This window comes from Daldinia loculata (assembly GCF_022478755.1).
Source record: "Daldinia loculata strain CBS 113971 unplaced genomic scaffold F4817scaffold_7, whole genome shotgun sequence".
NCBI lineage: Eukaryota > Fungi > Ascomycota > Sordariomycetes > Xylariales > Hypoxylaceae > Daldinia > Daldinia loculata.
In genome coordinates this window covers 172,391-186,571 of record NW_026054861.1, presented here as the reverse complement: position 1 = coordinate 186,571, position 14,181 = coordinate 172,391, and the positions used below count along the sequence as shown (strand labels likewise).

The following is a 14,181-nucleotide window of genomic DNA, read 5'->3' as shown; positions in this document are numbered from 1 at the left end:
TAAACAACAAGTCAAGCTTGACCTGAGTATCTCGGCCTTATTCCGTTCTGTTTGCCCGGCAAACCCCATCAGGTCATAATCTAGTAAAGCGCATTTTAGTCAGACTGTCGAAATCGAAGACAATATTTCAGCGAAGCCGTAGGGGATTCCTAGTTTTCGGGACTCTCCATCATCTTCTTCATTTCTTCCTCGTGTCGGATACGGTCTCGCAGCTGCATGAGGATTATTCCTTGAAGATTGAGGCCCCACCTCTGGCGTCGTTGCCATGATACCTTCCACCAATATCCGTTGCCCCAAACGTAGTCCAACGGTGATGCCTGAACAATCTGTCGGTCACCTGTCTCTAGTAGAGCTTCCTTCAACCGTTCCGAATGCTTTAATGCCTCGTCGGAAATATCAAACCATAGCTCACAGGTAGCCGGGAGGGTGTTACGGGGGGTATATGGTGACGTGAACTTGTGCCAGTTTGCCTCGTAAAGGATGCGCTCACGATGGGTTTCCCAGACGGCCTGGTCATAGTTCTTAAGCTTCTTCGTTAATTCTCTAGCCCTATGTGGAGATTTACACCTAAGGACCTCGGCGGCGATTTCAGGGTCGTCGAACAAGAGCGCTTTGTGGTGTAAGTAGTAGTGCTCAGCCGTTGGGTAAACTTTGGACGGGTCGTAACTGTCACGGAACGGCGATGGGTACCACATCGACATAAAACCGTACTTTTTCTCGAAGGGTTTCCAGTAGTAGACGATGTCTGGCTCTGGTTCTGGATCAGGCCCATATGAAGCCTTTCCTATTCGGCCGATTCGGCCGAATCTGGGTAATGCAATCTTGCTCTGGAAGGGCGGCATTGCTAAGGTGTATTGTGGATATGATGGTATGATGGTATTACAGTATGTCGGTATGATGGTATACTGGTATACTGGTGTGCTGGCTGACAAACTGTTAAAGGGGTAGATGAGACTAGTAAGAGATTTGGAATATCATGTGGTTCGGATACAATGTTTCAAAGACTTGGTTACCTGAAATATTTCCCAAGCAAATGCGAGTGACGTATATATACCCGGTCCTTCCTGTTGAATTAGTTGGCTTTGATACCAGTAAGAACCATAAACTCCATGCCAACCACGACCGACTATCTTGTGGTGTTAGAGTTTTCTCAAGATAGTCCCCGTGCGGCTTAAACGCAATGACTTGGGACGAGACGATGAATACGCCCCTTCTGGGGTAGGGGATCTTTACGAAGCTGGCAAGACCGCCTGTTCGCCACTTAAACCATCTGCCCATGACCTAGAATGATGAAAGAGAAGGCATTTCAGTTGAGTATATGAAACTATAGGTAGTCTATAAATGATAGATGTTTTAGGTGGTATATACCTACCTTCTTTCATGATATACCTAGCTAGAACAGGCCACCTCCTAGATAATCAACAATCACTACTATTACTACCTGACAAGTTCCGTGCACATGTAGCCTACATTATATAGTTCATGTTAGTGACAGGTATAGAAGCTACACATACCTATTTAACTTGATTAAACTGGCATTTTATCTCCTTCTTTGTTCAATGCCCGGGCACTTCTATCCATCTCTACATCCTAGCGAAAGGCTGGCAAGGCCAATAGCTTATTATGACATGATCAAAAAGTACATATCGGGGTATAGATATACGAATTAAAATGGGCTGTTCGAGTCCACGAGAATTGGGATGGTTTGTTTTAGCCATTAGAGCTTCAGGGGCATTTACATAGAGTAGGTAGATTAGGTACCTAAGTACCTGTATGTACCTAAGTGTAAGTCCCGGCGCTGTTGTACACTAAGAGAACCTTATATTTCATGGTCCGTGCGCAACGCCTCTTCTAGGTCTAGGTAGCATTTAAACATTTTAGCGTTCCTAGAATAGAACATAGCAACAATCATATCGTATCGTCAACAATGCCTTTACAAACTTCAGCGACCATCATCATCAAGCCATTCGGCTCAATAATCAAATTGAATTTTGGATGAGAGCATGACGATCGAAGCAGCAAGGCGTCTTGCTCAATGATCTGCCGACCTCGCACTACGAGAGATGCTCTCAGCCAGCCTGGCATTCGCGCCTTGCTTTTTCTCGTAACCCTCGTTTCGCTATATTCGATATACGGCTCATTCTACTTTTACCGCGATCCTCTCTCCATCTTCTTCTCCGAGGAACATGGGTTCGATCGTTTCTACTCGGCTACGCGCCAGGCCGAAGCTGATGAATTCCTCGACGCCGTTATGGCGGACCCCGACTTGGCGCAATCCAAACTAGGCAATTCTGGTCCCACACCCCAGATTTGCGCCGTCTTTATAACAGTGGGAAGGAATATGGATGGTCGGCAGTACATCGACAGTGCTGTAGGCTCATTCTTGGCTAACATGTCCCGTGCCGAGAGGCAGACCGTGCATTTGAAACTGTTCTTTGCCGACGTGCCGAACCCTACTACCCAGCATAAGAGCTATGCCCGCCTAACCGCTGCTGGTATCGCCGACGAAGTATTCACTTACAACTCCACCTTACCACCGAAGCAAAAGGATGACAAGATTCGCGAGTTTATGGAATATACCAAGGATCGTCAGGATAAGCATGCGCTAGAAAAGAAAACAGTATATGATTATGCATACGCTCTAGATCGTTGTGTTCTGACTACCGAGGCTCCTTACATTGCAATTTTCGAGGAAGATATCCTTCTTGCCGATGGATGGGCGGCGAGGACCCTAAGGAATCTGCGAATTATCGAGGAGATGATGAAGGACCCTAGGCGGCGCGATCCTAAGAAGGGCAAAATTGATCCAGGTGTACCAAACACATGGTTATACTTGCGTCTCTTTAACCAAGAACGAAGCTTTGGGTGGTCGGGCGGGCCCGGATTTAGAAGCAATAATCTTCACGTCATATCAGTCGCGGTAGCCATTCCGCTCCTCTTAGTTCTGCTCTTGGCACGGAGAAAGCTACCGCGTCACCTAGCTCGACATCTGGACGGGTGGACGTTACTAGTGGTTTGCGGCGTTGCAGTACCGCTCATATTGTGGTTATTCTATGCCTCTGGTAAAGCCGCCCTCATTGGTTCACCACCAGGAGTTCGTGAGGAATTCTTCGGGTGTTGTAACCAGGCATTGGTTTACAACCGTGAACACGCGGGAGAATTATCAGAATTCTTGATGACTGCTTCTAAGCGAGCCGTCCCTGGTAGGAGCGATATGCTTCCAAAGAAGTTCGCTTATGACCACGGCTTTGCGAGAGTCAGTGCTTATCCGATGTTAGCGCAGCATGCAGGTAGAGTGAGCGCGATCGACACGAGTAATGACGAGGCGAAGCGCGTATGGAGTATGGCTTTCGAGGACTTGAAGCCGTCTAAGTTGGCGAAGGAGCACGTTAAAGATGTACAGGCGCTGTTTGGAGACGAGGCAGCCGAGCAGATGAGAAGACAGTGGGTTCAAGCGCCAAGTGTAGCGTGAACAGTCGCCAGTACGATTCATGAAATGAAGTTACCTTAGCCGTTGTCTTTACCTAACGCCCCAGTCAGCTATTCCACGCATATGATAAACACATCAAAAGTTCGAGATCGCTAGTCAGTCCGACATGGGTGTCTTATGGACTTATTATAGTCGAGACCAGGCGCTAAGTTTCAAAGAGCTTAGCCTAGAGACTGCGCCGCTTTGATAGACCCCAAGAAGTGAGTCAGAAATACGGATGAAAGTGAGGCATGTCTATGAATGAATCCTCGTTAGAACCACCCCAAACTACGAAATTAAATAATAAAGTACATTATCAATAAGACATCGGCGCTCAACGCAATGACTGGAATGATAGTCCAGGAGGGTCTACCACCTGAACACGCTTCTGGTGGTGGTAGCGGCCTCTTTAGACTCCTCGACCTCCCCCTGGAACTTCGAAATGAGATCTACGCACACTTACTTGTCCAGACGGAACCAGTCGACTGCTCAAGGGTATGGTTCTCGACGGCAGCTCGACATCTACGTCGGCTTGCGAAGGAAAATGCGCCTGATTGCTGTAGCCAGAACTACGCATGTACGCACTACGATGCGCGGCTGCGCCCGCGAACGGGCCTCCTGCGGGCGTGCCGCCAGGTGAGTAACGAGGCGCTTGAGGTTTTGTATACCCAAAGCGTGTTCCGTGTCGACCTCGAGAGCCGCTCTAAGTTCCTACGGTTCTTCACCATCGGCGAGGCGAATCTACGCCGCGTGCGCCATCTACGCCTCAATGCCTTTACTGCGTATTATTCGTACCGTATAGCCGGGCCCGGCGAGAAGCAGTGGCAGTTCTTCCGCCCCGTAGCCCTCGATGCGGCGTTCTGGACGGCATTGCTCGAGGGCTTGCTTACTCTTGAGTTCATCATGAAAGTACCTACCTGGGGCCATCATAGCGGATGGCCGGTGTGGGTTGGGCAGCTTGAGACCGTGCTAAGTTTCGTGGGCGAGCGTATCGACGAGGGCACGGATGTTACTATTGACGATAACTACTCGATGTTTCTGTGCGAGGCTGTTGATCGGTGTTTCCGGAAGCCTTTCCGCAGGGTGAGGACTAAGGAGGGCGATGCTTATTATTATAGGACCCGGTTTGATCCGGATAATATCACTGGTCCTGTGGCTAGTGATGAGGGCTAGACGGGTGGACTTTTGGCTTTGATTTTTATAATACCCTATCCTAGCAATATTTGTTATGGATACATTCTTAAGTCCTTTCTATAGTTTACATGTCTTAATTAGCCAGGTGTCTAGGTACCTATACCCAGATACTTGGTAGTTTTCAAACCAAACGCGTCCAGGTCGTTGTTGGTGAAGCTTCATTACCACCTAAGATATGCACAGCCCAAGGTTACCAATTCTTTGTCTTTATGGTTGACATTCTATAACATCTAAAAAGTCGCTGGGTTGGTTGGTACTTGCTACATACGACAAGATTAGTTGAGGCTATAGAGAGCTTACCTAAGGGATATATCTGATACTTACACCTAATCGATAGTTACAACACTATATTTGATACCTATGGTTATGGTACTATACTTTTATCAAACTACCGGTCATACATAGTGGTTAAGAAGCTCCGAGCTAGCACGTCTCATCGCCTTCTAAACTTTTGGGACACCAAGATATCAATCTGAGTAGGTAGGTATCTAGAAACACTAGACTAAGACAACTTTCGGTGTGTGCGCATTGGTTCTACCTAAAACTAGTATCAGAGGTATACTTCTTGAATGATCATATCATCCGATCATATATTGGTTGGGGGCGCTGGCCCGGCTGGTTCGAACACGTGCGGAACGCCGTCGTGACATCCTGTACTACAACTAGGTTCTTAGAAACTCAACGGGTACAGCATCGAGACTGTCTCTAGCTAACGTACTTATTAAGTATCTTAATAACTTTACTACTTACCTACTTAGGTACCTAAGGTAGGTAGGTAATCCTAACTACGTTAGAAAAAGAAAACACCAGTAGTCGCGGTTGATTTTGTGTATTCCTGCTCTGCTGGATATTGCATTATTGGGTTATTGGTATTTAAAATAACAACCGAAGATCGCCAAGACCAAGTGCCACTTACTGTAGCTCTTCAGTTTTGGCGCTTCGCATAGCACAGCAGATCCGAATCAAGATTTTCCAGACCGGAGTAGCAAATCTGAAATCCTTCGGCTTTTCCGTGGCATTAAATACATTGAGTCGGCGTACAGGACTAGGACATTTGAGTTATAAGGAAGGACAATAGTTGAAGATGCATTTCAACTATGTGGTTTCTCGCCGAGCTTCCTTCTTGAGATGTGCTAACTTGTGACCCCTGAATAAGTATTCACATGCTTAGACCTACAGTATTATGAATGAAAATCAATCGCATTAGCTTCAAACGCCTCAGTTCACAAGCATCGAACATGTTTATCCTGATTTGACTTAAACATATTCTCACCGAATCCTGTATACAAGAGTTAAACTTATATAATTCAATATGAAGTCGGTATATCCGGCCGATGCACATGAGCCCATCCCAGGTCTTAGATTTGGATGTGGGGGCTGACCGGGGAGAACACGCGGTAATCTCCTTTAAGAAGGTGTTATTTACCAAGGATCTCCGAACGGCACACGGGCTGAGAATCCGCCCCTTTATTGGTCCATACAACGTAGGAAGCTAATTTGTTAACTGCCTCTAGTGTTTTCTGTAGTTCTCATAAAAGCCACATGTTAGGCTTGTAGACTTTAAGAAGATCGTTGCGGATCTCAGAATTTGCTTCTCAAGCATCCTTGGTCGCCTCGCTCTCGAAGCTCACTGCAACATGGAGCTCACCCTGCTTGCGATCGCGGTCGCTGGACTATCCGTTAAGTTCCTGTTTACTCCATTCGCAATTATAGCTAACGAAGACTTAGTCTATCCCACTCGCTCGGTGTGAGAAGCAGGTCACAGATGGAATATCCAGCTGTGGAAACGCATGGATGCCTAGAGATAATGTCACTATTGCGCAAGGAACGGACACGCGTAGGGGATATAGTACGGCGGTGCAAACCTTTTGTAGCGCAGCGAATGGGCAGACGGTGAAGCCTAGCGGATATCTCTCCCTCGCGACGGAAGTCTTCCTTAACGACGGGAAGGACCCCGCTACTTACGGTGTTCTAGGATTTGTATACTGTAAGTTTGTGATGTATCAGTCTTCGCCGGAGTCTAATATTCATTCGTATAGTCGAGGTCCACAATAAAGAAAGCTCGGATCATACTATTTCAAGTCAGTACTGCAGTCGGGATGTATGAGATGGATTCGACTACTAACACTAGCTAGTCGAGAATTGTGAGAAATACCTCTTGGCACTTAGCGCCGACGGTGGTCAATGTTCTGGAGAGCAAAACCACGACACCAAGGGTGGCACCTGGCAAGTTGGGAATAATGGCGTCTCGTACCATGCTTTAGGCAATGAGATACCGCCTCAACAAGATGCCGTTAACAAATTGTTTTCCGGCTCTGCTTTAGGGGCACAAAGTGTGAATAAAGGATCCGGTCCACCCCTGAACCCCTGGCCGCTGGAGTCTGTGAATAGCGTCAAGCCAACGAACTGCCATAGCCATAACGACTATACCCGAAACATCCCAGTATATTCCGCTTTAAGTGCAGGGTGTATTGGGATTGAAGCTGATGTCTGGTATTCTAACGGAGACGTTACTATCGGCCATATCCTTCCAACTCCCGGAAGGACTTTAACGGTGCAGTACACCCAGCCGCTGCGAGCAATACTAGACCATAACAACGGCGGTTCTCCTGGAAATGTTGGCCTGTACAAGGCCAGCCCTGGACAGAGCGTTACGCTGCTTGTAGATTTCAAGACCTCTGATACCCAGACTCTGGATGCTGTCGTCAAGGCACTCCAACCCCTCCGGGATGGCGGATACCTCAGTCACCTCGATGGTGACAAGTTCGTTGAGAGACAGATCACAGTTGTCGCTAGCGGGAGTGCTCCGTTTGACCGCATCAGCTCAGGCGACGGTGTCCCCAACCGAGACGTATTTTACGATGCTCACGTGGACCAATGGGACAGCAGCTTCACCAGCCAGAATTCCTACTACGCCTCGGCCGATTTTGAAGACGCCGTCGGAAGCCCAGGCAGCGTGAACGATTTCAGTCAGGACCAAAAGAGTACAGTCCAATCGCAAGTTGAGAAAGCTCATTCGGCGGGTCTTAAAGTGCGATACTGTAAGTTTGACTCTTCTATACTTTCGGTTCAGACATGGACTGACATACCTTATAGACAATCTGCCGGGAGATTATCTTTGGGAGCCCCTGGCAGCGCTTGGTGTAGATCGGTTAAACGCCGATGATATGTATGACACGGCTAGGCTTCCACGGGTATAGTATGGTTTAGGATTTTATGAATCTCTGTATATAGGTACCTATACGATATGATTTTGGATAAGAGAAATCTTAGGGGGTAACTATATAGGTCAATACATGGGGATCTCCAGGTTAGTCCCGACGAAATGGAACCCGATTCGAATCCTAGTAACACTAGACTTTTTCCGGTTTATTCAATTCTATTTATCATTCTACTTACCTCCTTTAGAGGATGGATTTCCAGACTGATGGATTTCTGATATGTAACTGCCGATGAATTCCTTATCTGGAAAATTGTAAATATTTTAACCTAATACCAGGATACGAGTGGCCTCGATAAAGGGTCATCAATTGGTTCAATAAGAGCCGCTATAGGTCGAGATGCACGCGCCTCATAACAAACACCATGAGCCAACCGGATTCGGGGTTCCATCCAAGCACCCCACGACACAAAGAGGCCTGCAGCTAGCCTATCAAGAGGCGCTTCTTTAGAACGAACGAACGAATAGATAGCTCCAGGATCCCTGAATGATGGGTTCTGTCGCCGAGCACTACTTCCATGAGGAGATGGACTGTCCGTAATCCTAGGCTTGTGACCATATCGGGCTCTTGTGATAGGCAACTCAAGCTTTAGCTTCTCTAACCCCAACGCGAAAGCTCAAAAAGTCACTATCGTGAGCGCACTCAATGTCTTCTCATCGGCTCATATCGGTGCCTTCAAGGCGTCGCGTACGGCCCGAAACCCCACCACCGGCATATTCAGAATACGACATGCACGAAATGTCCCAGCTAGCTCCCTACAATCAAGATACCCGGAGCACACTAGAGCTAGAGTACCACGCACCGGGTATACCACCGCAATCTGCCGCAATCGGTCCCCGTTGTCAATCCACCTTTTGTTATAGGACCGTAACGGGGACGAGCCACTACTGTCGAAAGCACAAATGTAATGTAGCCGGCTGTGTTGGCCGTAGAGAAAAGGGGCATGGCAAGCGCTATTGTACAGTACACGAGTGTTTCTGGAGAGGATGCCACAGCTCTAAAGCCGGACGTTCGAATTATTGCGACCAGCATACTTGTCAACTAGAAGGTTGTCACGAACCAAGTCCAGAGGAATACTATCGTTACTGCAATGTCCATACTTGTCGCGTCCAGCGCTGTGCTGGTCGGCGCGAATCTCCCTCGAGGTATTGTTCCAAGCACAGATGCCACGCCAACCATTGCTCTCGCGCATTTTCAAAATCAAGCGAATTTTGTATGGACCATAGATGCGAAGTAGATCGATGCGGCGCGGCGCGGAGCGACGGTAGCAATCTTTGCAGTCGTCACGAGTGTTCGGTCGAAGATTGCAACGGGAGGAGGTTCGAGAAGAGTCAATTCTGCGGTGCGCATAAGTGCGTTACTAAGGGATGCGCGGATGTTCATATTGAAGGGTTTCGCCACTGCGCGCAGCACAAGTGCCGTTCGTGCGAGAGGCCTTGCATCCCTGAAAGTGGCTTTTGCCGTCGACACAAATGCCGAGAGCCGAGATGCCTGCAAGCCCGAGCGAGCGGTACGACCTGGTGTCTACGTCACGTCTGCCAATGGGTCGGGTGTGCTGAGCCTGCGTTCCAGCGTAACGGGTACTGTAGTGAACATACCTGCTCTACAGGAGATTGCACCGAGAGCGTGGTCCAGGGGGGGAACGCCATTGGCTTCTGCTGTCGCCTTCATACTTGTGCAGAGCAGGACTGTCTTCAGGAGATTTCGAGAACCGCGTACTGTGCCGAACACGAATGCCCACGACGCGCATGTCTCAACTCTCGATTCTGGGGCGGTAAACAGGACGAGGAAGAGCACGAATGTTGCAGGAATCATACATGTGCTCAAGAGACCTGCTACGCCCCTACGATGCGTAACAGGGCGTTTTGTGAACAGCATGTATGCTCCTATACTGGGGGCTGCATGTCGTCCAAAGTTCCGAACCTCGAATGTTGTGGGGTGCATAGATGCAACCAGGGTTCGTGTCAGAACCCCTGTATCCCAAGCAGTTTATTCTGCAGCGATCATGTCTGTGCTTGGGAGACGGGATGTTTACGCGGTTCTGGTGGTCCAGACCAGATTTATTGCGAGTCTCACACATGTACGGAACAAAGTTGCCACGAGAGATGTAAAGGATCGCATGGTCTTTGCTCTGTACATGCGTGTCGATGGAGTTCATCGTGCGTGAACGCACCCTCGAACTCTGGTCAATATTGCCATCATCATTCGTGTATTAAAAACGGATGTACTAGGGCAAGTTTGGTTGAGGGGAGTCTGTGCCGTCATCATGCTTGTTCGTGGGATTCGTCCATCTGCCTCAAGCCTCGTTGGAAGAGAAGCAGTTACTGCGGAGACCATACCTGCGGAGAGATGGGCTGTGGCTTTTCTCGGGTTCCGGGCGGGTCATACTGCTCTGACCATTCCTGTCAGGCGTCGAAGTCTTGCACCGGACAGGCAGAAATGGGAAGCGACTATTGCATCGAGCACAAGTGCAGTAGACCGAACTGTAGATTGAAGAGCACAGGAAGTACACGGTTTTGCAAGAACCATAAATCCTTATACCGCCCAATAGGGACTCATCAACTGACAAGCCTACAAAGGTAAGGAACATATCGTATCTGAGGCGTCATGTTAGCTTACGCATGCAGTTTTCGGTCGCGCGCGGGATACGGTGTAATTGACCCCTTACTCGCAGCATCTCTTACACATGTGGACTCTCCGCGGAAGTTGCCGAAAAGTCCCCCTCGGCAACGCCAATGGGCGTGAGATAGTAACCGATTTTCGTAGTGACTAACGTTCTTAAGTTTTGAAATGACTAGATTGTACTCATATGAATCCATCGTTGGATTGGGTTGATACTGGTACCTGCTACGAGATATTGATTGTACGATTTGTTTTATGAGGTATATGGCAAGCCTATAGAATCAACATAGGGAGAATGTATATCCTTAGGTTAGATTATTACGAACTATTTAAAGCTGACAACTCTTATTCAAACCGAGTTAGAAGGCTTTTGCATATTGCAAGGTTGCTTCTAGGGAATTTGTATGTGAGTTAAGTACACTAGACTTCCTACAATTGATATGAGAACATGTCCTATGCTTCTTGAAAACATACACCGGAACTTTCAAGAATGAACCACAACCAAAGTCACCTTTGTCCATGGCCTATCTACGTCATAGGCTTAATACACTGTCAGCGTGAACAACCCTTCTGGGGACTCAATTGACTTACCGGTATTTCCTGCAGGCGTCCATCGAAAGTCATACATGCCGTTAAACGGGCGAACCCCGATATTTCCTCCTATTTCTATATCTCCTCGAGACTTGAAGGACAGTTCGGTCTGCAACGCATCTGTGTCAGGATTGCACCCGTATACGACATCATAAACAGCACGTGGATCTCCACGTTCAGTCATGAACATCTTGGTCGTATTATCTTTCACCTCATACTACATATTTATGATTTGTTAGCGGCTATCTAGGTAGGTAGGTAGGTAACTATGAAACATTGAATATCTGGTAGATTTACCTCCCCGTTGATGACTGCGCGGCGAGGAGGATCCCAAGGTAAAGTGATCACGCCGTCGACGAGTGTAAGCTGGCTCGTGGAATTTCCGGCGGGACTAACGAAAAGATGTTGGTCACCGCCACCCCAGTCCCAGATATTCAAGAAATGGTTATGGATGTCTGGAAACGACGCATTCTGTATCTGAAGTGCGAAGGCCTCGGTAATACTGTTCGAGAGTGGGCTTGTAGGAACATCACATGCCAGGATAGTGGCAGCAAAGATGAGAATAAAAGAGGTAGGCAGCATCATCTTAGGGATTTACTTGGAAGCAGACGTTAAAGCTACTATATTTCAATATCACTTTTATCCCGTCTTACTTGTGCTATAATATATAGGTGAGTTTCAAAAGTCTTAAGAAGCCAGCTGAAAAAGAACAAAATGTCTTTCGTATTTGCCAAGACTTTATACGAGGGCATGCATCGGGTTGTACAGAGAGGTTGTATTATTGCTATGTCATTATGCTGCAGGATTGGATCTAGACGCTCGATAAATCTTACTTGCAGAAAGTAAAGTAATACATGTCGTTACTTTTAACTACTTACCTTATGTACTTAATTTCCGTCAACCAGTCACCTGGGTATAAACTTCCAATAAATGGTCGCTTCATTAATCTTTCCAACAATCCAAATTCCCCGGCCATCCCGCTGCAAGGGTCAAATTTGCGCCGTATTACGCTTAATATATGATGTTACATTAAAAATGATATGTCTTTAATGACAATGCTTTTCGCTGTATAATGTAAAGGTATCTAAGTAACTTAACTACATGTAATACATGTAACTATGTACTTAGCTTCTTAACTATTCTCTTCACTACCTTAGGTACCTAGTTAGATATTAAAAGCGGCTTACATGTAATGAACTCTTGATAAGTGGCTAGCTTTCTAAGAGTCAATTCTTTTATACGTGTATGTAAGTGCTTTCATATTCTCTTAATATCATTTGCAATTGATATAGTGCTGTTTACCGAGTTTCGCACCTTTCGGGCGCTGCGCTTTCATTACATCAGGAAACGTGCAAGACTAAGGAATATCTCCGAGCCAATAAAAAAAGTTACGAGGCGTAAAAGTTACTAAAAAGCGAAGGAATTATGAAACTTTATAAAAGTTTGAAAATACTTAAAAATGGGTGGGAAACGCGTCAGTGCGGAAGTATTTCGGATCAATCTTTAATTAATGCGCAGCGCCTAAAAGGCGAGAGATTCGATAGACAGTGCCAATAATAATACGACAACTTGTGAAATCTTTGTATTACCTAATAAGCTATTGGTTTATACATATAAGGGGTCATCTTTACCGTACATCCTATCCAACCCAAAACCTCAATTGACACACCGTTATTCACACTTGTATTTACGTCACCGATACGTGACGGATCGTACGTGATACGAGGTACCTGTTATTACTATCAATTACCTAGCTTTGGCTTCATGATGGCTTCTGCAACAAAGCTCCGGAAAAAATAGCCCCGAGATTTCTACTCCCGATCTTTAACCCAATAGGCGTAATGTTGGATCTTTTATCCATTGCAATTTTGCCACTTTTTAGAATTACTTTCAAGTGTTACTTACAGTAGCCCAGATAGTTATCAGGTTCCTTTTTACCTTATAAGGTAATCATATACCGAAGTAGGTACCGAACATACGTAAATACCTTATGGTTATTAAAGAACGTAGTCTGGAACTTAGTGTCGGCATACAATAGGGCTACCCTGCAGAGTACCTAGTCACTATGTAGATACCAGGTCTATAAAAAGACTACGCCTCTCTCCTGTTCTTGGAAGGACATGGGTCAAGACAGTCACCGGTATGCCACTAGGTATTAGTGGGCCCTTACTTTTTACTTCCGTGTTGCACGATCCACGACACTTGATAAGTAAATGCATCTATCTCTTAATTTCCCACAGATGCGGTCAGCTAATCAAACGCTCGTAATAGGCGCTTCGGCCCTACGAGAAACGCCACGGCGCTAGCGGCTACTGATGCCGTATTTACCAGTACATATGTAATCCGTACATAGGTCGTGAATCTCAAAGCCATCGTGTAAGCGAACAAAGTCCCGAATTACTTGATTAAGTAATCAAAACAGGAATTTTGCTTTTTTTTTTTTCATGGCCAATGCCTCGTTTAGGAAATGCCCAACTTCGGTTAGGAAGCCCCAGGTTCTGAAACGAGCTTGAAAGGGCAAATGGGACTCCGAGGCAAGCTTGGCAAAAGCTGCCCCACGGCGGGCGGTCAGAAGTTAGATTCTAGAACGAGGTATGATGTCTTGGTAAAGAATGTCTCGTAAACGAAAGAAGACGGTTCAAATCTTAAAGAACTGTATCAGAAACATCCCGTCTCTCTATAACTTAAGAAAAGGCTCGGTTTTAATAGTGAACCATCTATAATCACTCGAAACGATCTATATACAGATTATATTCTGAAACTATCGAGTTGATTTCGCGGAATTTGTATAAATTACTAGGGAATGATACGAACTAGCGGGAAACAGTACCGGGAGACCCGAAATTCCAGGATAATCTAGCTCATTTACCAAGGCTGATGCGAAGACGGCCATCTTCCCCTTGATCGGGTAAAATGTGATCTTGGAAGTCCACTTCGTATTACGTAGTCTCTACGAATATCTAGCTCACCTTAGCTGACTACCCCCTAGCATTCACCATGTTATGCGGAAGATAACATAAGCTCACCGATAGTCGAGAGTATTCAGAATGTGATCACTCGGCGAGTTAACGAGTTAATTATTAC

At 46.5% G+C, this 14,181-nt stretch overlaps 6 protein-coding genes across 6 annotated transcripts; 4 read left to right on the top strand and 2 right to left on the bottom strand.

Moving 5' to 3' along the window:
• Nucleotides 1-149: 149 nt before the first annotated feature.
• On the bottom strand, nt 150-842 carry F4817DRAFT_312748 (DUF1768-domain-containing protein; the record flags this gene model as incomplete). The annotated part of the gene is made up of 1 exon (XM_049300166.1): nt 150-842. One exon carries the CDS (start codon nt 840-842, stop codon nt 150-152), a length of 693 nt encoding a protein of 230 aa, XP_049162113.1.
• A 1,040-nt stretch (nt 843-1,882) lies between these two features.
• On the top strand, nt 1,883-3,641 carry F4817DRAFT_259904 (uncharacterized protein). The gene has a single exon (XM_049299268.1). It carries the CDS (start codon nt 2,036-2,038, stop codon nt 3,470-3,472), a length of 1,437 nt encoding a protein of 478 aa, XP_049162112.1. The 5' UTR covers nt 1,883-2,035; the 3' UTR covers nt 3,473-3,641.
• A 170-nt stretch (nt 3,642-3,811) lies between these two features.
• Nucleotides 3,812-4,642, top strand: F4817DRAFT_312746 (uncharacterized protein; the record flags this gene model as incomplete). The annotated part of the gene is made up of 1 exon (XM_049300165.1): nt 3,812-4,642. One exon carries the CDS (start codon nt 3,812-3,814, stop codon nt 4,640-4,642), a length of 831 nt encoding a protein of 276 aa, XP_049162111.1.
• A 1,658-nt stretch (nt 4,643-6,300) lies between these two features.
• Nucleotides 6,301-7,863, top strand: F4817DRAFT_356674 (uncharacterized protein; the record flags this gene model as incomplete). Its single annotated transcript, XM_049305820.1, has 5 exons — nt 6,301-6,342; nt 6,392-6,650; nt 6,703-6,744; nt 6,799-7,704; nt 7,760-7,863. The coding sequence occupies 5 exons, from the start codon at nt 6,301-6,303 to the stop codon at nt 7,861-7,863; spliced, it is 1,353 nt and encodes a 450-aa protein (XP_049162110.1).
• A 287-nt stretch (nt 7,864-8,150) lies between these two features.
• On the top strand, nt 8,151-10,986 carry F4817DRAFT_259743 (uncharacterized protein). The gene is made up of 2 exons (XM_049299267.1): nt 8,151-10,463; nt 10,512-10,986. Exons 1-2 carry the CDS (start codon nt 8,530-8,532, stop codon nt 10,627-10,629), a joined length of 2,052 nt encoding a protein of 683 aa, XP_049162109.1. The 5' UTR covers nt 8,151-8,529; the 3' UTR covers nt 10,630-10,986.
• F4817DRAFT_327586 (uncharacterized protein) lies at nt 10,793-11,756 on the bottom strand. Its single transcript, XM_049302058.1, has 3 exons — nt 11,395-11,756; nt 11,098-11,314; nt 10,793-11,046 (listed from the first exon to the last, which is right to left on the bottom strand). Exons 1-3 carry the CDS (start codon nt 11,680-11,682, stop codon nt 10,991-10,993), a joined length of 561 nt encoding a protein of 186 aa, XP_049162108.1. The 5' UTR covers nt 11,683-11,756; the 3' UTR covers nt 10,793-10,990.
• Between the last annotated feature and the right edge of the window lie 2,425 nt (nt 11,757-14,181).

Excerpts from the sequence above, each read along its gene's own strand:
- F4817DRAFT_259743 (XM_049299267.1), top strand. The coding sequence starts at position 8,530 with ATGTCTTCTCATCGGCTCATATCGGTGCCTTCAAGGCGTCGCGTACGG. Across the intron at positions 10,464-10,511 it reads CAACTGACAAGCCTACAAAG|TTTTCGGTCGCGCGCGGGAT; the intron begins GTAAGGAACATA and ends TTACGCATGCAG.
- F4817DRAFT_259904 (XM_049299268.1), top strand. The coding sequence starts at position 2,036 with ATGATCTGCCGACCTCGCACTACGAGAGATGCTCTCAGCCAGCCTGGC.
- F4817DRAFT_327586 (XM_049302058.1), bottom strand. The coding sequence starts at position 11,682 with ATGATGCTGCCTACCTCTTTTATTCTCATCTTTGCTGCCACTATCCTG. Across the intron at positions 11,315-11,394 it reads GCGCAGTCATCAACGGGGAG|TATGAGGTGAAAGATAATAC; the intron begins GTAAATCTACCA and ends ATAAATATGTAG. Across the intron at positions 11,047-11,097 it reads GACGCCTGCAGGAAATACCG|CCTATGACGTAGATAGGCCA; the intron begins GTAAGTCAATTG and ends CAGTGTATTAAG.